The 24,279-nt window shown below is 41.7% G+C and overlaps 1 protein-coding gene across 2 annotated transcripts in view; it reads left to right on the forward strand.

Moving 5' to 3' along the window:
* Positions 1-24,279, forward strand: part of unm_sa1614 (un-named sa1614) — a 112,771-nt gene that overhangs the window by 78,756 nt on the left and 9,736 nt on the right. The window contains exons 23-24 of one of the 2 annotated variants that reach the window (XM_031824690.1): positions 21,531-21,731; positions 22,536-22,599. In XM_031824690.1, the coding sequence (XP_031680550.1) occupies positions 21,531-21,731; positions 22,536-22,599 (265 nt within the window). The remainder of the gene's footprint in view (positions 1-21,530; positions 21,732-22,535; positions 22,600-24,279) is intronic. The other variant, XM_031824691.1, reaches the window with a different exon arrangement.

Here is a 24,279-nt window from a genome sequence, read left to right on the forward strand (position 1 = left end):
GACTCCACATTGCCCTTTCCCTCCTGGACAAAAGGAACACCTATATGAAAATGCTGTTCATTAACTACAGCTCAGCGTTCAACACCATAGTGCCCACAAAGCTCATCACTAAACTAAACACCTTCTGCTACTACATCCTAGACTTCCTGGCGGTCTGCCACCAGGTAGTAAGGGTAGGCAACAGCCTGTCTGCCACGCTGATCCTCAACACTGTAGCCCCTCAGGGGTGTGTACTTAGTCCCCTCCTGTACCCCCTGTTCACCCACGACTGTGTGGCCAAACACAAGTCCAACACCATTATTAAGTATGCTGACAACACAACAGTTGATCATCGACAACAATGAGACTATAGGGAGGAGGTTAGAGAACTGGCAGTGTGGTGCCAGGACAACAACCTCTCGCTCAATGTGAGGAAGACAAAGGAGCTGATCGTGGACTACAGGAAAAGGTGGGTCTAACAGGCCCCCATTTACATCAACGGGGCTATAGTGGAGCGCTTCCTCTGCCCGTAAGATGCTAAAGAGGGTAGTGTGTACGGCCCAGTACATCACTAGGGCCAAGCTTCCTGTCATCCAAGACCTATATAATAGGCGGTGTCAGAGAAAAGCCCAGAAAATTGTCAGAGACTCCAGTCACCCAAGTCATTAGACTGTTTTCTCTGCTACCGCACGGCAAGTGGTACCGGAGCGCCATGTCTAGGACTAAAAGGCTCCTTAACAGCTTCTACCCCCAAGCCATAAGACTGCTGAACATTTAGTCGAATGGCCACCGGACTATTGCATTGACCCCACACCCCCACCCCTCCATTTGTTTAGTACACTGCTGCTACTCGCTGTTTATTATCTATGCATAGTCACTTCACCCCTACCTACATGTACAAATTACCTCAACTAATCTGTACCCCTGCACACTGACTCGGTACCAGTACCCCCTGTATATAGACTCGTTATGGTATTGTGTTACTTTTGATTATTTATTTTCATATTTAGTTTACTTGTTTTATTATTTTTTTATTATTATAATTATTTTTTTTTGCTTTAATTTGTTTGGTAAATATTTTATTAGCATTTCTTGAACTGCACTGTTGGGCTTGTAAGTAAGCATTTCACGGTAAGGTCTACAATTGTTGTATTCATGGGGCATGTGATAAAGTTTGATTGGATTTATTCAGAAAGTATTCAGACCCCTTGACATTTTCCATATTTTATGTTACAGCCATATTCTAAAATGTATTAACATGTTTTTTACTCATCAATCTACACAGTGATTACAGCCCCATAATGACAATGGGAAAATAGGTTTTTAGACATTTTTGCAAAATAAAAAACATTACATTTCACATTTACATAAGTATTCAGACCCCTTACTCAGTACTTTACTCAAGCACCTTTGGCGGTGATTAAAGCCTCGAGTCTTCTTGGGTATGATGCTACAAGCTTAGCATGACAGTATTTGGGGAGATTCTCCCATTCTTCTCTGCAGATCCTCTCAAGCTCTGTCAGGTTTGATGAGGAGTGTCGCGTCGCTGCACAGCTATTTTCAGGTCTTTCCAGAGATGTTCGAGTGGCTATGGTTGGGCCACTCAAGGACATTCAGAGACTTGTCACAAAGCCACTCTTGTGTGGTCTTGACTGTGTGCTTAGGGTCATTGTCCTGTTGGAAGGTGAACCTTCGCCACATTCTGAGGTCCTGAGTACTCTGGAGCAGGTTTTCATCAAGGATCTCTCTGTACTTTGCTCCATTCCTCTTTCCCTCGATCCTGACTAGTCTCCCAGTCTCTACCTCTGAGAAACATCCCCACAGCATGAAGCTGCCACCACCATCCTTCACTGTAGTGATGGTATTGGGCACGTAATGAGCGGTGCCTGGTTTCTTCCAGACGGGATACTTGGCATTCAGGCCATAGAGTGCAATCTTCATTTCATCAGACCAGAGAATATTGTTTCTCATGATCTGAGAGTCCTTTAGGTGCTTTTTGGCAAACTCCAAGCGGGCTGTCATGTGCCTTTTTATGGAGGAGTGGCTTTTGTCTCGCCATTCTACCATAAATGCCTGATTGGAGGAGTGCTGTAGAGATGATTGTCCTTATCCCGTCTCCACAGAGGAACTCTGGAGCTCTGTCAGAGTGACCATCTGGCCACCATCTCCCCCAATTGCTCAGTTTGGCCGGGCATCCAGCTCTAGGAAGAGTCTTGGTGTTTCCAAACTTCTTCCATTTAAGAATGATGGAGGCCACTGTGTTCTTGGGGACCTTGAATGCTGCAGATCTGTGCCTTGACATAATCCTGTCTCTGAGCTCTACGGACAATTCCTTCAACCTCATGGCTTGGTTTTTGCTCTGATATGCACTGTCAACTGTGGGACCTTATACATACAGGTGTGTGCCTTTCCTAATCAAATTTATCATGTCGTTAGTAAAGATTGAAAAAGGTAAGGGGCCTAGACAGCTACCCTGGGGAATTCCTGCTTACCTTTTTTTTTATGTTGGTGAATCTTCCATTAAAGAACACACTCTGTGTTCTGTTAGACTGGTAACTCTTTATCCACAATATAACAGGGCATTTTTCCAGCAGCCGACTACTATCGATAATGTCCAATGCTGCACTGATGTAAAGAAAAAACAGCCCCCACAATCAGATTATCTGCTTGTTGAATGTCCTTTCCTATAATCATGCTGAAAGTTTCGTCAAATTGTTTACTGTAAAATAGCATTGTATCTGGTCAAACACAATTTTTTACAAAACTTTACAAAGGGTTAGTAACAGGCTGATTAGTTGGCTATTTGAGCCAGTAAAGAGGGCTTCCCTCCAGTCCCGAGGGCAGACACATTCTAGTAGGCTTAAATGAAAGTTATGGCAAATAGGAGTGGCAGTATCGTCCGTTATTATCCTCAGTAATTTTCCATCCAATTTCTTAGACCCTGGTGGCTTGCCATTGTTGATAGACATTATTTTTTCACCTCTTCCACATTCACTTTACGGAATTCAAAATTACAATGCTTTTCTTTCATACTTTGGTCAGATATACTTGGTTGTGTAGTGTCAGGGGTTGTTGCTGGCATGTCATGCCTAAGTTTACTAATCTTGACAATGAAAAAATCATGAGTGGTTGGCGATGTCAGTTGGTTTTATGACGAATATGCCATCTGATTCAATGAATGATGTAGCTGAGTTGGCTTTTTCCCCCAAAATTTCATTGAAGCTGCTCCAAAGCTTTTTACTATCAGTCTTTGTCATTTATTTTTTCTTTCATAGTGTAATTTCTTCATTTTATTCAGTTTAGTCACATGATTTCTCAATTTGCAGTACGTTTACCAATTGGTTGTTCAGCCAGACTTATTTGCCATTCCTTTTGCATGAACAATTCCTGACATTTAATCCTACTAAACATTCGCTGTCTTAGGTCAAATAGGATCACCACTTTTTTTAAAGAATGTGAAACGTCAGAATAATAGTAGAGAGTGATTTATTTCAGCTTTTATTTCTTTCATCACATTCCCAGTGGGTCAGAAGTTTACATACACTCAATTAGTGTTTGGTAGCATTGCCTTTAAATTATTTAACATGGGCCAAACATTTCGGGAAGCCTTCCACAAGCTTCCCACAATAAGTTGGGTGAATTTTGGCCCATTCCTCCAGACAGTGCTGGTGTAACTGAGTCAGGTTTGTAGGTCTCCTTGTTCGCACACACTTTTCAGTTCTGCCCTCAAATGTTCTATAGGACTGAGGTCAAGCCTTTGTGATGGCCACTCCAATACCTTGACTTTGTTGTCCTTAAACCATTTTGCCACAACTTTGGAAGTATGCTTGGGGTCATTGTCCATTTGGAAGACCCATTTGCGACCAAGCTTTAACTTGATGTTTTGAGATGTTGCTTCAATATATCCACATAATTTTCCTACCTCATGATGCCATCTATTTTGTTAAGTGCACCAGTCCCTCCTGCAGCAAAGCACCTCCACAACATGATGCTGCCACCCCCGTGCTTCACGGTTGGGATGGCGTTCTTTGGCTTGCAAGCCTCCCCCTTTTTCCTCTAAACATAATGATGGTCATTAGGGCCAAACAGTTCTATTTTTGTTTTATCAGACCTGAGGACATTTCTCCAAAAAGTACGATCTTAGTCCCCATCTGCAGTTGCAAACCGTAGTCAGGCTTTTTTATGGCGGTTTTGGAGCAGTGGCTTCTTCCTTGCTGAGCGGCCTTTCAGGTTATGTTGATATAGGTCTCGTTTTGCTGTGGACATACAGTAGATACATTTGTACCTGTTTACTCCAGCATCTTCACAAGGTCCTTTGCTGTTGTTCTGGGATTCATTTTCACTTTTCGCACCAAAGTACCTTCATCTCTAGGAGACAGAACTCATCTCCTTCCTGAGCGGTATGACGGCTGCGTGGTCCCATGGTGTTTATATTTGTGTTATATTGTTTGTACAGATGAACGTGGTACCTTCAGGTGTTTGGAAATTGCTCCCAAAGATGAACCAGACTTGTGGAGGTCTACAATTGTTTTCTGAGGTCTTGGCTGATTTCTTTTGATTTTCCCATGGTGTCATGCAAAGAGGCACTGAGTTTGAAGGTAGGCTTTGACATATATCCACAGGTACACCTCCAATTGACTCACATTATGTCAATTAGGCTATCAGAAGCTTCTAAAGCCATGACATCATTTTCTGGAATTTTCCAAGCTGTTTAAAGGCACAGTGAACTTAGTGTATGGAAACTTCTGACCCACTGGAATTGAGATACAATTAGATAATCTGTAAACAATTGTTGGACAAATTACTTGTGTCAATCACAAAGTAGATGTCCTAACCTACTTTCCAAAACTATTGTTCACAAGAAATTTGTGGAATGGTGGAAAAAGAGTTTTAATGACTCCAACTGAAGTGTATGTAAACTTCCGACTTCAACTGTATGTACATGTAGGTAGAGTTAAAGTGACTATGCGTAGATATAAAAACAGAGTAACAGCAGCGTGAAGGGGAGGGGGGTTAATGCAAATAGTCTGGGTAGCCATTTGATTAGCTGTTCAGGAGTCTTAAGGCTTGGGGGTAAAAGCTGTTAAGAAGCCTTTTGGACCTAGACTTTGAGTTCTGGTTCTACTTGCTATGCGGTAGCAGAGATAACAGTCTATGAATTGGGTGGCTGGAGTATTGGACAATTTCTAGGGCCTTCCTCTGACACTGCCTGGTATAGAGGACCTGGATGGCAGTAAACTTGGCCCCTGAGGTGTACTGGGCAGTACGCACTACCCTCTGTAGTGCCTTGCGGTCGTAGGCCTAGCAGTTGCTATACCAGGCAGTGGTGCAACAAGTCAGGATGCTCTCAATGGTGCAGCTGTATAACTTTTTGAGGATCTGAGGATCCATGCCAAATCATTTCAGTCTCCTGAGAGTGAATAGGCTTTGGTCGTGCCCTCTTCACGACTGTCTTGGTGTGTTTGGCCCATGATAGATGGTTGATGATGTGGACACCAAGGAACTTGAAGCTCTCAACCTGCTCAACTACTTCCTCATCGATGAGAATGGGGGCGTGCTCGGTCCTCCTTTTCCTGTAGTCCACAATCATCCCCTTTGTCTTGATTGCGCTGAGGGAGAGGTTGTTTTCCTGGCACCACACGACGCAAACTTAATAATGTTGTTGAAGTCATGCCTGGTCATGCAGTCATGAGTGAACAGGGAGTACAGGAGGGGACTGAGCATGCACCCCTGATGGGCCCCTGTGTGGAGGATCAGTGTGGCGGATGTGTTGTTACCTGGGGGTGACCCATCTGGAAGTCCAGTATCACATTTCAGAGGGAGATGTTTAGTCCCAGGGTCCTTAGCTTAGTCTATGGTGTTGAACACTGAGCTGTTGTCAACCAATAGCATCCTCACATAGGTGTTATTTTTGTCCAGGTAGGAAAGGGCAGTGTGGAGTGCAATAGAGATTGCATCATCTGGCTCTGTTGGGGCTTTATGCAAATTGGAGTGGGTCTAGGGTTTCTGGGATAATGGTGTTGATGTGAGCCATGACCAGCCTTTCATAGCACTTCATGGCTACAGATGTGAGTACTACGGATCGGTAGTCATTTAGGCAGATTATCTTGGTGTTCTTGTGCACAGGGACTATGGTGGTCTGCTTGAAATATGTGGGTATTACAGACTCAGTCTGACTCAGTTGATAATGTCAGTGAAGACACAGTCGAGGCTCTCATGCATGCATCACTGTTGCTTGCCTTGAAGTGAGCATAGAAGTAATTTAGCTTGTCTGGTAGGCTCGTGTCACTGGGCAGCTCGCGGCTGTTTTTCCATTTGTAGTCTGTAATAATTTGCAAACCCTGCCACATCTGACGAGCGTCAGAGCCGGTGTAGTACGATTGGTGTACAATTTCTTTTTTTTAATTGTTAGGAAATTTGATTAATATGACTGAACAAATCATTTTAAATGGAACTGTAAGTAAACTTATACTCTGTTATATTATGTTTAATAGACAATATGAGTTCATAAGAAGAAATTGTGTGACAGGAGAAAGGAGTAATAAAATGTTAAAGAACACCATTCCAACTGGGCAGGAACAAATGGGTTGTGGACTGTGTAAACACATAAGGTCGTTAGCCTATGGGTGACCCAACCTGAAACTTAGCTCTGGGGTTTTTAGATTAGGCAGTGAGTGCATTCCTAGGGTTTCTGTTAATTAAAACTGTCAGTTCAGTGGTGATCGATAATGTTGAGGGGTCAAAAGTTATCTGGGAGTGTGTTAGTAAGTTAGAATGAACTTTTCACCTTACTTTGTCCTGTCGAGGAGGGGGTTTGGTTAAGGCAGTGAAATGACGTCATGATCTGTATTTAAACTGATGCATGTGTTTGAGTGGTAGCGCGCTCCGAGAATAAATTCTATTACCTATTATTTAAAGACTGGTCTGCGTCTATTTTATGCAAACAAGAAATCTTACAAATTCTCATAAAATAGATGAAGGGCTTTCAATTGATGAAAGCACATTGGCATAATTAAATTATACTAACACAATTCCTCATCAATCCACGGGGCATTAACAGTTTTTACAGTATTTTTCTTTTATGGATGCATTCTTTTTCGCAACTGAGATAAGTCATTTCATAAATGTGTCAGTGCAGTGTCTGGGGTCTCTATATTACACACCACAGACCAACAACATAGGAATCACTTCTTGTATGACCTCTTATACACGATATTAGGCCCAGCCTTTGGTACTTTGGTTTTCCTAGATATGGCTACTATATTGTGATCACTACAAATGGTAGATCTGGATACTGCTTTCAAGCACAGTTCTGCAGCATTAGTAAAGATGTGATCAGTATATGTTGATGATTTAATTCCTGTGCTATTTGTAATTACCCTGGTAGGTTGACTGGTAACCTGAACCAGGTTGTAGGCACTGGTTAGTTTGAACATTTTTCTTGAGTGGGTAGCTTGATGAAAGCCAGTCAATATTTAAATCACCCAGAAAATATCATTCTGTTGATATCACATACTTTATCAAGCATTTCACATGTTATCCAGATACTGACTGTTAGCACGTGGTGATCTATAGCAGCTTCCCACAAGAATGGGCTTTAGGTGAGGCAGATGAACCTGTAGCCATATTACTTCAACAGTATTTCACATGAGATCCTCTGTAAGCTTTACAGGAATGTGATTCTGAATATAAACAGCAACACCACCACTGGCATTTCTGTATTTTCTCTAAATGTTATAACCTTGTATTGCTACCACTGTATCATCAAATGTATTATCTAAGTGAGTTTCAGAGTCAGAATGTGAACGTCATCTGTTACTAGGAAGTTATTAATTTCATGACGCCACTCCATAAATTATCTTGACAACGCCCCATTTCAAGACTACCTCGTTTAGTTAAGATTCTTGAAAATTTGGTTAATGTACAACTTTGGTCCTTTTTTTCTGATAATTGTATTTTTAATGTAAACCAGGGTTTAGGCCTGGGCATAGTACTACCACAGCAACCACGGTAGTTTTAAATGATCTTGTCAATGCCTTGGATGCTAAAAAGAGCTGAGCTTGTATATTGACCTGTCAAAGGTGTTCGACACAGTTGATCATTCTGTTTAACTGAAGAAGTTATCAAGAATAGGCCTGGGATATACAACCTGTTTATGGTTTCAGAATTATCTTAGCGACAGATCTCAGGCCATCTTGACAGAAGGGGTTAAATCTTAATTTCTTGAGATTCACAAAGGTGTTCCTCAAGGGTTTGATTTTGGGTCCATTATTGTTCACCTTTGTATATTAATGACATAAGAAGCTGTGTTAATACTTGTAACATTCATCTCTATGCAGATGACACAGTGTTGTATTCCTGTGCCATCTCAGTGCAGCAGGCCATTCGTGAACTTCAGCATGACTTAAGTACAAGTGTTCAATACAAGTAAAACCAAGCTCATGTGGTTCTCTAGGTCACGAAATGTTGACCCTGAGGACCTCCATATTTGCACTACAAATGGAGCCCAGATTGAGCTGGTTTCTCAATATATGTACCTGGGTGTCTGGATTGATGACAAGTTGTCCTTCGTAACGCATATAGAAAATCTGACTAAGAAGCTAAGATCCAAGATTGTTTTTTATATCAAAATAAATCATGCCTCAGTATTGAAAATAGGAGAAAGATTGTTCAAACAACGCTTCTCCCTGTATTGGATTTTGTTGATATTGTTTACATGCATGCGGCACAACCTCTGTTTGGCTACCCTTGGCTGCAGTCTACCATTCCGCAATACGTTTTATCACAGGCAACAATTTTAGGACTCATTGTAATCTGTATACAAATGTGGGATGGACCTCTACGTAAGAAGAGAGCTGCATTCTCTTTTATTTATTTACAAAGCAATCTTACAGAAACTCCCTCATTAAGTTAAGATCATAAGTTACCAAACCTGTTCTCAGGAATGGATAACACTAGAGATCCATTCAGTCTCCACAGTTGATTTGCCCCTAATCACTGCAGTTAGATGTACTGGTGCCTCTCGGGCAGTTAAAATTATTGTTTGAGGACCTCTATATAGTTGAATGTGATTGCTTTTATTAAATATGTTTATTTTGGTTTATTGTGTGCTGAATGTTATTGTTTTATATACATGTATGTTATATTATTTCCATTTTATTGTAATGTATACAGGGCTCTCTGTAAAATTGGATTTTTAATCTCAATGTGACTCCCAGTTTAAAGGTAAATAAAATAAAAAACACTATCTTTACTACTCCCACCATGATCAATTTGTATTTGGCACATACACATGTTTAGCAGATGTTATTTTGGGTGTAGCAAAATGATTGTGTTTCAAGCTCCAGCAGCGCAGTAATATCTGACAATTCACAACAATATATATATTAGGATGAGCAATGTCGGAGTGGCATAGACTAAATACAGTAGAATAGAATAAAGTAGATACATATGCGATGAGTAAAGCACAAATATGTAAACATTATTAAAGTGGGCAGTGATTTCAAGCCTATTTATATGGGGCAGCAGCCTCTAAGGTGCAGGGTTACGTTACCGGGTGGAAGCAGCTTAGTGATGCCTCATAGGACTTCATGTTACACAATACATGTATGTTTTGTTCGGTAAAGTTCATATTTATATCCAAAAATCGTATTTTACATTGGCGTGTTACGTTCAGTAGTTACAAAACATGCAGTGATATAGCAGAGAGCCACATGAATTCAAAGAAATACTCATTATAAATGTCGATGAAAATACAATTGTTAGACATGGAAATATAGATACACTTCTCCTTAATGCAACCGCTGTGTCAGATTTCAAAAAAACTTTACGGAAAAAGCATAATCTGAGAACGGCGCTCAGAGCCCAAATCAGCCAGAGAAATATCCGCCATGTTGGGTAGTCAATTAGTCATAAATAGCATTGTAAATATTCACTTACCTTTGATGATCTTCATCAGAATGCACTCCCAGGAATCGCAGTTCCACAATAAATGCTTGTTTTGTTCGATAATGTCCATCATTTATGTCCATTTATGTCCAGTAGCTTCTTTTGTTAGGGCATTTGGTATACAAATCCAAATGAGAGATCTGGTCCATTCGGACGAAATGCTCAAAAAGTTATATTACAGGTCAAAGAAACTTGTCAAACTAAGTATAGAATCAATCTTTAGGATGTTTTTATCATAAAAGTTCAATGATGTTCCAACCTGAGAATTCCATTTTCTGTAGAAAAGCAATGGAACAATAGCTACCTCTCAAGTGAAAGCTTGTGACTGAGAACAAGGCCGTCGGCAGGCAGACCACTGACTCAAAGAGCTCTCATCACGGTCCCATATCACAGTAGAAGCCGGAAACAATGTTCTAAAGACGGTTGACATCTAGTGGAAGCCTTAGGAAGTGCAACATAACCAATATAACATTGCGTATTCGATAGGGGTGTGTTCAAAAACGACAAACCTCAGATTTCCCACTTCCTGTTTGGATTTTTTCTCAGGTTTTTGCCTGCCATATGAGTTCTGTTATAATCACAGACATAATTCAAACAGTTTTAGAAACATCGGAGTGTTTTCTATCCAATACTAATAATACTATGCATATATTAGCATCTGGGACTGAGTAGGAGGCCGTTCACTCTGGGCACGCTATTCATCCAAAAGTGAAAATGCTGCCCCCTATCCCAAAGAAGTTAACAGTCTGATAGCCTTGAGATAGAAGCTGTTTTTCAGTCTATCTGTACCAGCTTTGATGCACCTTATAGTGGGGTGAACAGGCAGTGGCTCAGGTGTTGTTGTCCTTGATGATCTTTTTGGCCTTCCAGTGACATCGGGAGCTGTCGGTGTCCTGGAGGGCAGATGGTTTGCCCACACCACCCTCTGGAGAGCCTTGTGGTTGCGGGCGGTGCAGTTGCCATACCAGGCGGTGATACAGCCCGACAGGATGCTCACAATGGTGCATCTGTAAGGGTCTTAGGGAACAAGCCAAATTTCTTCAGCCTTCTGAGGTTGAAGAGGCGCTGTTGTGCCTTCTTCACCACACTGTCTGTGTGGGTGGACCATTTCAGATAGTCAGTGATGTGTATGCCGAGGAACTTTAGCTTTCCACCTGCTCCACTGCGGTCCCATCAATGTGGACAGGGGTGTGTGCTCCCTCTGCTGTTTCCTGATGTCCAGGATCAGCTCCTTTGTTTTGTTGATGTTGAGTGAGAGGTTATTTTCCTGCCACCACTCTCCCACACCTCACACCTTCTCCCTGTAGGCTCTCATCATTGTTGGAAATCAGGCCTACTACTGTTGTGTCGTCTGCAAACTTGATGATTGAGTTGGAGGCGTGAGTGGCCACGCAGTCATGGGTGAACAGGGAGTACAGGAGGGGGCTGAGAACCCACCCTTATGGGGCCCCTGTGTTGAGGATCAGTGAAGTGGAGGTGTTGTTTCCTACATTCACCACCTCGGGGGTGCTCGTCAGGAAGTCCAGGACCCAGTTGTACAGCACAGGGTTCAGACTGAGGGCTCCGAGCTTAATGATGAGCTTGGAGGGTATTATGGTGTTGAATGCTGAGCTATAGTCAATGAACTGCATTCTTACATAGGTATTTCTCTTGTCCAGATGGGATAGGGCAGTGTGCAGTGCGATGGCAATTGCATCGTCTGTGGATCTATTGGGGTGGTAAACAAATTGAAGTGGGTCTAGGGTGTCAGGTAAGGTAGAGGTGATATGATGAGGTGACTAGCCTCTCAAAGCAATTAATGATGACTGAAGTGAGTGCTACGGCGCGATAGTCATTTAGTTCAGTTACCTTTGCTTTCTTGGGTACAGGAACAATGGTGGACATCTTGAAGCAAGTGGGGACAGCAGACTGGGATAGGGAGAGATTGAATATGTCCGTAAACACCCCAGCCAGCTGGTCTGCCATGCTCTGTGGATGCGACTGGGGATGCTGTCTGGGCCGGCAGCCTTGCAATGGTTAACAATGCTTAAATGTCTTACTCATGTCGGCCACTGAGAAGGAGAGCCCACAGTCCTTGGTAGCAGGCCATGTTGGGGGCACTGTGTTATCCTCAAAGCGGGTGAAGAAGGTGTTTAGCTTGTCCTGAAGCAAGATGTTTTTGTCTGCGATGTGGCTGGTTTTCCCTTTGTAGTCCGTGATTGTCTGTTGACCTTGCCATTTTCGTCTCGCGTCTGAGCCGTTGAATTGCGACTCCACTTTGTCTCTATACGGACGTTTTGCCTGTTTATTTGCCTTACGGCGGGAATAACAAGTGTCTATATTCGGCAATATTCCCAGTCACCTTGCCACGGTTAAATGCAGTGGATTCTGCTTTCAGTTTTGTGCAAATGCTGACATCTATCCACGGTTTCTGGATCTGGGTATGTGTGAAGGTTTCTGATCTGGGTATGTGTGACGTTCAATTTACTTCATAGTAGTCTCTATATTGTGCACATTTAGCAGTCCTTCCTCTCCTACAAGCTATCCCCTGACATCACTATACACAGTGGAGTGGTATTGTTCCCCAGAGACTCTAATACCACTTTCCTTAATTTATGAGCCACCCAGATCTCCTCCCCAGTCACATTCCATTCCGCTTTCCCAATAACGTTAACGCCTTGGTTTTTGGGACCCCACAGAATACACTGATGTCGGTCCTGTCAGACTCTGCAACTAACACCCTTATCAACAGTCTCACACACATGCCCCGTATGTACTTAGCCCCGGCTTCAAATACATTTACACATAAATCATTCCATCTAACCCATAACACGTTAGTCACTACTGCTAGTCCACCATAGTTATAAACACACTAGAACATGCTCAAGTCAATTAGTCAATATCCAACAATCGCTCATCTCGAACAGTGATCACGCACATGTTCCACAACACCTAGAAAACATATTGACTTGAACAGGGAAGAGTGAAAATACATGTTTAATCATTTCACACCACCCTTGATTCAAATGAGGTTGGGGGCAAGAACCATCCATCCGTTCTGTTCTATGCCAATGGTATGCTAGTCTCCATGCCAGTGTCCTTCATCCTCCTCAGGTGTCAAAGCAAGACACAGACTATGAGCTTCATACTTCATTAATTGTACTGTATCATCCAGCATGCCATATGTATTGATGCGCTTTAACATTAGGATTTTGATGACATGGTAAAACGAAACCCCTACTATCAATGTTCCATCATGGTTAGCCCGAGCTATCATCTAATTCACTCGAATTCAAGACCCTCAACTGAGCACACACCGACACGGTTAGAATGTACATTTACAAAGAGGGGACTATATACCATATATATATATATATATATATATATATATATATATATATATATATATATATATATATATATATACAGTGCCTTGCGAAAGTATTCGGCCCCCTTGAACTTTGCAACCTTTTGCCACATTTCAGGCTTCAAACATAAAGATATAAAACTGTATTTTTTGTGAAGAATCAACAACAAGTGGGACACAATCATGAAGTGGAACGACATTTATTGGATATTTCAAACCTTTTTAACAAATCAAAAACTGAAAAATTGGGTGTGCAAAATTATTCAGCCCCTTTACTTTCAGTGCAGCAAACTCTCTCCAGAAGTTCAGTGAGGATCTCTGAATGATCCAATGTTGACCTAAATGACTAATGATGATAAATACAATCCACCTGTGTGTAATCAAGTCTCCGTATAAATGCACCTGCACTGTGATAGTCTCAGAGGTCCGTTAAAAGCGCAGAGAGCATCATGAAGAACAAGGAACACACCAGGCAGGTCCGAGATACTGTTGTGAAGAAGTTTAAAGCTGGATTTGGATACAAAAAGATTTCCCAAGCTTTAAACATCCCAAGGAGCACTGTGCAAGCGATAATATTGAAATGGAAGGAGTATCAGACCACTGCAAATCTACCAAGACCTGGCCGTCCCTCTAAACTTTCAGCTCATACAAGGAGAAGACTGATCAGAGATGCAGCCAAGAGGCCCATGATCACTCTGGATGAACTGCAGAGATCTACAGCTGAGGTGGGAGACTCTGTCCATAGGACAACAATCAGTCGTATATTGCACAAATCTGGCCTTTATGGAAGAGTGGCAAGAAGAAAGCCATTTCTTAAAGATATCCATAAAAAGTGTTGTTTAAAGTTGGCCACAAGCCACCTGGGAGACACACCAAACATGTGGAAGAAGGTGCTCTGGTCAGATGAAACCAAAATGGAACTTTTTGGCAACAATGCAAAAAGTTATGTTTGGTGTAAAAGCAACACAGCTCATCACCCTGAACACACATCCCCACTGTCAAACATGGTGGTGGCATCATCATGGTTTGGGCCTGCTTTTCTTCAGCAGGGACAGGGAAGATGGTTCAAATTGATGGGAAGATGGATGGAGCCAAATACAGGACCATTCTGGAAGAAAACCTGATGGAGTCTGCAAAAGACCTGAGACTGGGACGGAGATTTGTCTTCCAACAAGACAATGATCCAAAACATAAAGCAAAATCTACAATGGAATGGTTCAAAAATAAACATATCCAGGTGTTAGAATGGCCAAGTCAAAGTCCAGACCTGAATCCAATCGAGAATCTGTGGAAAGAACTGAAAACTGCTGTTCACAAATGCTCTCCATCCAACCTCACTGAGCTCGAGCTGTTTTGCAAGGAAGAATGGGAAAAAATTTCAGTCTCTCAATGTGCAAAACTGATAGAGACATACCCCAAGCGACTTACAGCTGTAATCGCAGCAAAAGGTGGCGCTACAAAGTATTAACTTAAGGGGGCTGAATAATTTTGCACGCCCAATTTTTCAGTTTTCGATTTGTTAAAAAAGTTTGAAATATCCAATAAATGTCGTTCCACTTCATGATTGTGTCCCACTTGTTGTTGATTCTTCACCAAAAAATACAGTTTTATATCTTTATGTTTGAAGCCTGAAATGTGGCAAAAGGTCGCAAAGTTCAAGGGGGCCGAATACTTTCGCAAGGCACTGTATATGGTCGGTATGTACTACTTATATAACCAGGATTAACTTTTCTCATTAAGGCCCCCGTTTCTCCCTGTTTTACTGTCGCGATGTTAATGACAGATCTGTATCTAAATGCATTTGAATCTAAATTACAATAAACTTCCCAGTGTGTAGACCTCCAAAATCAACCTGATACCCCATATAAACAGTTTAGGGCAACCCTAAATCAATGTACGGGTACACTTGACCACCCCTCTCCTTCCCTGCCCTCATCTTTTTTTTCTTCAGATAGGGTTGCAGTTTATCCTCCCAAGGCAAATATGTAACTCATGCCTGTCAAAGTGGATAGCCCTTGATAATGTCCCGATTTCAGATTTTCCCAAGCAGACGAATCACCATTCTGTACAGTCAATTCTGTCTGGTCCATTTTCATGCCTCATTCCTGTCACGCGGACTCAGGTTTCAGGAGAAGTGGTGCAGGACAGGATGAATGCCATTTTCGCCATTACTCGCCATTACTTCAGCCGGTTAGGGCGGGGGTGAAGCTCACACTGTTCTCGTCGGATTATTCCTTCCATGCATATAGATACCATTGGTAGTCCCTATCGCCATAACTTCGAGACAGGACAGACCAAACCAACAGTTTAAGGTATTTCTGATTCAGAAAATCCGAACTATTTACCGTATGACAAATTATTATCTTCCCAAGACTAATGTCAAAGAGCATACCAACACACTGTTGAAACAATTTTACAAATTGGCTTCTACTCCCTTATCATATTGGCGACATCACCGGAGAGTTAGAGTCAGGGAGTTAAAGGGCTAACCCTTAGGGAGAAACCCTGACCATACAGCATACCTAATCTGGTGAGGTTTGTATTGAAACAGACATAATAAAACAATGAAAACCAACAACAGCAATACACTTCTTCATATTATACTTAAATCTCACCCAGTGTCTCTAATTTCTAGCGAGGTTGATCAGGCCTAACCAGAAAGTCAGAACAAAGGTCACTCCATTAAGTATTTTCTTTCCCTTTTCTTTGCCTGTACTTCAGAAACCATTTAAAAACATTTGAAACATTTCAATCAGTCTGCGTACCCGGTTTACATTGGGTTTCTCAGTAGAATTTACATGGGTGCAACCAACATTCAAACAATAGATACTTCAGAAAATGTCATTTGTGTGCCCTTTAAAGGTGCATCCTTTCTCAGCCATTAAGAACCTACTACAACTCTATTAAAAAGACCCCACACAATAAATCATACACGGAATTAACACCACTAACAAATATTAATAACCGGTGGGTTGTGTGTGCTGGTGTGTGTGGTAAAAAGTAGGGTAAAAACACACACATGGCCAGGCCTTACTTATCTGGAAGCTCCTTTTACTCTCCACATTTCCACTCACTGACAATGTTTCATCTTTAAGCACAGATATTCTCATATATACAGTTGAAATTCAAAAGTTTACATACACTTAGGTTGGAGTCATTAAACTAGTTTTCAACCTCTCCACAAATTTCTTGTTAACAAACTATAGTTTTGGCAGGTTGGTTAGGAGATCTACTGTGCGCATGACACAAGTAATTTTTCCAATAATTCTTTATAGACAGATTACTTCACTGTATCACAATTCCAATGGGTCAGAAGTTTACATACACTAAGTTGACTGTGCCTTTAAACAGCTTGGAAAATTCCAGAAAATGATGTCATGGCTTTAGAAGCTTCTGATAGGCTAAATGACACAATTTGAGGTGTACCTGTGGATGTATTTCAAGGCCTACCTTCAAACTCAGTGCCTCTTTGCTTGACATCATGGGAAAATCAAAATAAATCAGGCAAGACCTCAGAAAAAAACATTGTAGACCTCCACAAGTCTGGTTCATCCTTGGGAGCAATTTCCAAATGCCCGAAGGTAAAACGTTAATCTGTACAGACAATAGTACGCAAGTATAAACACCATGGGACCATGCAGCCGTCATACTACTCACGAAGGAGACGCGTTCTGTCTCCTAGAGATGAACGTAATTTGGTGCGAAAAGTGCAAATCAATCCCAGAACAACAGCAAAGGACCTTGTGAAGATGCTGGAGGAAACAGGTACAAAACTATCAAAAATCCATAGTAAAATGAGTCCTATATCAACATAACCTGGCGCTCAGCAAGGAAGAAGCCACTGCTCCAAATCTGCCATAAAAAAGCCAGACTACGGTTTGCAACTGCACATGGGGACGAAGATCGTACTTTTGGAGAAATGTCCTCTGGTCCCTCCTGAATATGCTGTGCCCACAGTGCTCAAATCTAACCTAGTAGGGGGCTAAACCCTCCTGAACACGCAGTGCCTACCCTAACCTTCCGGTTGCTAAACCCTCCTAGGCATGCAGTGCCCGCAGTGCCTACCCTCCTAGGCCCGCAGTGCCTAGTCTAACCATCAGGTGGCTAAACCCCCAGGTCTACCGGTAGTATTTACAGTGGGCTTACTAAATTAACTCAGGCTTTTCTAGGTCCGTATTTTATAATTGTTCAGCCTACGATTCAAATCCCGCCCAGGATGTCAGAATGAGTGGTAACAGGTATAGGAACTGTGCCTACCTTGTTAAAAAAAACGAATTGTGCCGGCTCCTGCTCCACTGATTTGGACTCTCCAGTTCGACTGTAAATAGTGGTGAACCCTGCTCGCAGCGCCAACTGTTAGGTTCTAAATAAACAGAGTAAAACTCACAGACGACTAATAAAGCTCAAACCAAGTTTATTCACCCACTGGGTCAAAAATACAGACATGTTTACATGAGTACGTACAGTACCATTCAAAAGTTTGGACACCTACTCATTCAAGGGGTTTTCTTATTTTTAGTATTTTCTACATTGTAGAATAATATTGAAGACATCAAAACTATGAAATAACACATGGAATCATGTAGTAACCATAACATTGTTAAACAAATCAAAATATATTTTATATTTGAGGATTTTCAGACGCCACCCTTGATGACAGCTTTGCACACTCTTGGCATTCTCACAACCAGCTTCATGAGCTAGTCACCTGGAATGCATTTCCAGTAACGGGTGTGCCTTGTTAAAAGTTCATTTGTGGAATTTCTTTCCTTATTAATGCGTTTGAGGCAATCAGTTGTGTTGTAACAAGTAGGGGTGATATACCGAAGACCGCCCTATTTGGTAAAATACCAAGCCCATATTATGTCAAGAACAGCTCAAATAAGCAAAGAGAAATGACAGCCCATTATTACTTTAAGACATGAAGGTGAGTCAATCCGGAAAATTTCAAGTGCAGTTGCAAATACCATCAAGCGCTATGATGAAAATGGCTCTCTCACCACAGGAAAGGAAGACCCAGAGTTACCTCTGCTGCAGAGGATAAGTTCATTAGAGTTACCAGCCTCTGAAATTGCAGCACAAATAAATGCTTCATGAGTTCAAGTAGCAGACAAATCTCAACATCAACTGTTCAGAGGAGACGGTTGAATCAGGCCTTCATGGCTGAATTGCTGCAAAGAAACCACTACTAAAGGACACCAATAAGAAGAAGGAGCTTGCTAGGGCCAAGAAACATGAGCAATGGACATTAGACCAGTGGAACTCTGTCCTTTTGGTCTGATGAGTCCAAATTGGAGGTGTTTGGTTCCAACCGCCATGTCTTCGTAAGACGCAAAGTAGGTGAACGGATGATCTCTGCATGTGTGGTTCGCACCGTGAAGCCTGGTAGAGGAGGTATGATGGTGTGGGGGTGCTTAGCTGGTGACACTGATTTATTTAGAATTCAAGGCACACTTAACCAGCAAGGCTACCATAGCATTCTGCAGCAATATGCCATCCCATCAGGTTTGCACTCATTGGGACTATCATTTGTTTTTCAACAGGACAAGGACCCAACACACCAGGCTGTGTAAGGGCTATTTGACCAAGAAGGACAGTGATGGAGTGCTGCATCAGATGACCTGGCCTCCACAAACACCTGACCTCAACCCAATTGAGATGGTTTGGGATGAGTTGGACTGCAGAGTGAAGGAAAAGCAGCCAACAAGTGCTCAGCATATGTGGGGAATTCTTCAAGATTGTTAGACAAGCATTCCAGGTGAAGCTGGTTGAGAGAATGCCAAGTTTGCAAAAATGTTAGCAAGGTAAAGAGTGGCTACTTTGAAGAAACTTGTTCTTGACATTTTTTGGATTGACTGACCTTAAATTGAAATGCACTCCAGGTGACTAGCTCATGAAGCTGGTTGGGAGAATGCCAAGTGTGCAAAGCTTTCATCAAGGCAAAGGGTGGCTACTTTGAAGAATCTGAAATATAAAATAAATATTAAACCAGTTTTTTGGTTACTACATGATTCCATATGTGTTATTTTATAGTTTTGTTGTCTTCACTATTATTATACAATGTAGAAAATAGTAAAAAATAAAGAAATGCCCTTAGTAGGTGTATCTTTGCACCCCATGTATGGAATGATCTACAGAGTTCCCTGCAACTTGATGTTCTGGTACCTCTGGGGCAGTTCAAATTGTTGATTTAAAGACTTCTTTGCTGAGGAATGGCTTGTAGATCCTGTTTTATTATGACGTAATTGTAAATTGTATAAATCAGGGGTTCTTAAACTGTTTCAGCCTGCGTCCCAAATGAGAAATTCTGTGTTTTCCTGGCACCTAAGTTTAGGAAAATATGCAACTATTCGTAAATATCGATACATTTCATTGCCCTTATGCCTAAAAAAAATATAGACAAAAACAAATTATTAAATACATATTTTCATGTTTATTTTTCCCCATTAAAAACACTTTTACGTACCTGTCTAGGTTGGAACTGTTGCTGTTAAAATACAATAAATAATTTCATTCTGAACTGGAATAAACAGATTGATCACATCACACAGATGTACAACTGAACACACACACAGGCTTTTTGATCGTGCAACCCTAAGTAACAGTACAGATATAAAATAATCAGGCCTACTGTACATCTTACTGTATAAATTATTGTTGATAGAAAGTCTAGGTTGGAACTGTTGCTGTTAAAATACATGTTTTATTCTGAATTGGAATAAACTGATTCATCACATCACACAGATGTAGACCAGAGAACACATACATATAACGCACAGTCCTAATGAGAAGTGTGTGGCTGGTTGAAGTTTTCAACAAGCATGTCTTTTCTGGGCTGTTTTTCACAGTGCAACACTGAGGTCATGCTCAGCATTGACACTGTTTCTGTACTTGAGAACCCTGACTTGCATGTGGTATGTGGTGCCAAACTGGATCAGAACATTACTGCTTTCTCAGACAGGCAGGAGTCTGCTTCCTGCTGCTGATGAGCAACCCAGAACTGTGTGAGTGTTTGCGTCAAAAAGCAGCTTACTTCAATCAGGTTATTCCAGTTCAGAATAAAAAATTATTACTTGCAACAGTTCCAACCTAGACTTGTTTTAAACAATAATTTATACAGTAAAATGTACAGTAGGCCTGATCACTTTTGATCTTCATCTGTACTGTTTCTTAGGGTTGCACTATCAGTAGCTAGTTAGCTTGCTTTGGCTAACGTTAGCTATTAGCTGTGTAATGTTACAAGGTCAGGGGATTGTTTGAAAGGGAAACTCACATCTACTCCTATGAGAGATAGTACTCCCGTATTTCTACTTATCATCACCTGTTATAAAATAACAACAATGCCTTGCTAGTTGACTTACTCTTCCACTGTCAAAGCACTGTTTCCTGAAGCATTCTGCCCTGTTCTTAAAGAACTCCCTGGGTTTACCGTCATGTTAGTTAATTTGTTAGTTGTGAGACTCATTACTAAGCACTTCCCCACACAAAACACATTTTGGGCGCTCCTCATTATTTCTCAAAGTTTGTAAGAAAGAGACAAAAAGTCATCACTGTATTTGCGTTTCATGACCATTGAGTTCAGTCAGAACTTGTGGCTAGCATGAGTCCATTTCGTGACAGCGGTGAGTGAGGGCGAGTGGGAATAACAAGTCAGTGGCATGAACGACATCGCTGATCTTCTAGAAAACTGCAGAAAAAAGATCTGCTAAACCGCGAAGAACACAGGCATCTCCCTCTATCTCTCCCACTCACGCAGCTGCCAAGCTGAGCCGGGACCGCTGCTAAGCAGAGAGCACACTGAACCGAGTTCGCAGTTGCACTTGGCCAAATCAGTTCCAGTAATTAATGAAAGAATTATACATTTACGTCGCGACCCACCATTAACAGGTCCGCGACAACCCATACTTTAAGTAACGCTGGTATAAATTGTGTATCTGAAGGGCTTCCTTGGGAATTAGAGGCATTGGTCTCAATGGGACTCCCTGTGAAAATAAAACACAAAAAAATTTATCTCGACCTGGGGTGGGCAATAATTAAATAAATCCGGGCTTCAAAATTCAACGGAGGGTCGAATAAATCATTTTTGGTGCTGATTTGTTCATCAAACTCAATTTGTGTGCTGGATAAATAGTGTACGTATTAGTTTACTTCACTTCTATTCCAGATGGTTTCTGCATCAATCTGCTCTTCATCACATCCTCTGTCTTTTATGGATTGCCAATGCTAAAACCATGTTATTATAACTTGTGTTTTCCAGCTCCAAATGTCCCACCTCCTCCTCCCCCGGTTAGCCCACCAGTGGGCTGGGGTGATGTCATCATCCCCACCACAAGTAGCAGCAGTAGCAGCAAGAAGAGGACCCCCCCTCCGCCTTTGGTTATCCGCCACAAGCGCACCTACTCAGAGCCCACCCCCCAAGTGCCCCACAGCCCCCATTCCTCCCGACAGAGCCACACAGGTACGTCACATCACAGCAGCACCTTTTGCTCTTCATTCTAACCAGAGGGCTAATATTAATACTATGCATGCCAGTCTCTCTTGGCTGAGAGTTGAGGAGAGACGGACTGCATCACTTCTTCTTGTTGAAAATCCCAAATTATTTGCGTAGTCAACTTACACACAGCTCTGACACACACACTTATCCCACCAGACATGCCAAACATATGCCAGGGGTCTTTTCATAGTCCCCAAATCCAGAACAAATTCAAGAAAATGTACAGTATTATATAGAGCCCTTATTGCATGGAACTTCCATCTCATATTGCTCAAATAAACAGCAAACCTGGTTTCAAAAAACAGATAATGCAACACCTTGTGCACAACGCTTCTCCCCTATTTGACCTAGATAATTTGTGTGTATGCATTTATATGTAGGCTACGTGTGCCTTCTTAAAAATGTATGTAGTTCTGTTCTTGTCTAATGATGTTCTGTATTATGTTTTGTGTGGACCCCAGGAAGAGCTGCTGCTTTTGCAACAGCTAATGGGGATCCTAATAAAATACCAAAAAATACCTTCCGTCTTGTGTAAACAGTATGCAGTATTCTGAATGATAGGAAGTCTCTTTGGGTGTACGGTGCTAAAAAGCACTTAATAATAGGGAAAAAACCTGCACTCACTGGAAATAGTCTTGTAAGATTTCATTTATTTTAGGCATTATGTCCGTTGACCTCTTTTTTTAAATCTCTGGGGCAGGGACCCGTGGAGACAGAATGGTGGGCTCTGACTTACTGTTAAATGTGATCTGTTAATCCTCTCTATAGATTATGGGGTACCATCAAATTCAACAGGCTACAGTGGTCCAGAGTCATCCTTTCAGAAGTATGTGTGAGTATGTCAACTTCATTTAGATATTTTGTGCAGATATAGACCAGGGGTAAAAGTAGATTTAATTTCTTGCCGGTACAGGACCTCCTATGTTTGAAGAACCTTTGGGGGCGTAATTATAGAATTCAGTGGCAATCAGTGCCGTTTAAGATGAGGGAGGATCATTGAGAATGGCCTTGTTTCTATTACATCATATTGGATGACTGTCATTCATATTCCATTCACCTAGTTCAATGAAACAGCGATAAGTTTAGGCTACTACATGATACTTGAATTTTACTCTTAAAGGTCCCCAAGAATACAGTGGCCTCCATCATTCTTAAGTGGAATAAGACTCTTCCTAGAGCTGGCTGCCCGGCTGAACTGAGCAATTGGCCGAGAAGGGCCTTGGCCAGGGAGGTGACCCAGAACCCGATGACAGACCTCAAGAGTTCCTCTGTGGAGATGGGAGAACCAGAAGGACAACCATCTCTGCACCACTCCACCAATCAGATCTTTATGGTAGAGTGGTGAGATGGAAGCCACTCCTCAGTAAAAGGTGCATGACAGCCCTCTTGGAGTTTGTCAAAAAAAGCACCCAAAGGACTCAGATCATGAGAAACAAGATTCTCTGGTCTGATGAAATCAAGATTGAACTCTTTGGCCAGAATGCCAAGCGTCACATCTGGAGGAAAACTGGCACCATCCCTACGGTGAAGCATGATCATGGCAGCATCATGCTTTGGGGATGATTTTCAGCTGCAGGGACTAGGAGACTAGTCAGGATCGAGGGAAAGATGAAGGGAGCAAAGTACAGAGATTTGCCAATAAATTCATAAAAAATCCTACAATGTGATTTTCTAGATTTTTTTTCTCATTTTGTCTGTCATAGTTGAAGTGTACCTATGATGAAAATTACAAGCCTCTCTCATCTTTTTAAGTGGGAGAACTTGCACAATTGGTGGCTTTTTTGCCCCACTGTATATATATTAGATTGAGCAATGTCAGAGTGGCATTGACTAAAATACAGTAAAATAGAATAAAGTATATACAGTACCAGTCAAAAGTTTGGACACCTACTCATTCAAGGGTTTTTCTTTATTTTTTATTTTTTAATGATTTTCTACATTGTAGAATAATAGTGAAGACATCACAACTATGAAATAACTCATATGTAATCATGTAGTAACCAAAGAAGTGTTAAACAAATCCAAATATATTTTATATCTTAGTTTCTTTAAAGTAGCCACCCTTTGCCTTGATGACAGCTTTGCACACTCTTGGTCTTCTCTCAACCAGCTTCACCTGGAATGCTTTTCCAACAGTCTTGAAGGAGTTCCCACATATGTTGAGCACTTGTTGGCTGCTTTTCCTTCACTCTGCGGTCCAACTCATCCCAAACCATCTCGATTGGGTTAAGGTCGGGTCATTGTGGAGGCCAGATCATCTGATGCAGCACTCCATTACTGTCCTTCTTGGTCAAATAGTCCTTACACAGCCTGAAGGTGTGTTGGTTCCTTGTCCTGTTGAAAAACAAATGATAGTTCCACTAAGCGCAAACCAGGTGGGATGCCATATTGCTGCAGAATGCCATGGTAGCCATGCTGGTTATATGTACCTTGAATTCTAAATAAATCACTGACTTTGTCACCAGCAAAGCAATCCCACACCACCACCTCCATGCTTCACCATGCGAACCAC

Source organism: Oncorhynchus kisutch, linkage group LG5 (assembly GCF_002021735.2).
Source record: "Oncorhynchus kisutch isolate 150728-3 linkage group LG5, Okis_V2, whole genome shotgun sequence".
In the NCBI taxonomy this organism is placed as follows: Eukaryota; Metazoa; Chordata; class Actinopteri; order Salmoniformes; family Salmonidae; genus Oncorhynchus; species Oncorhynchus kisutch.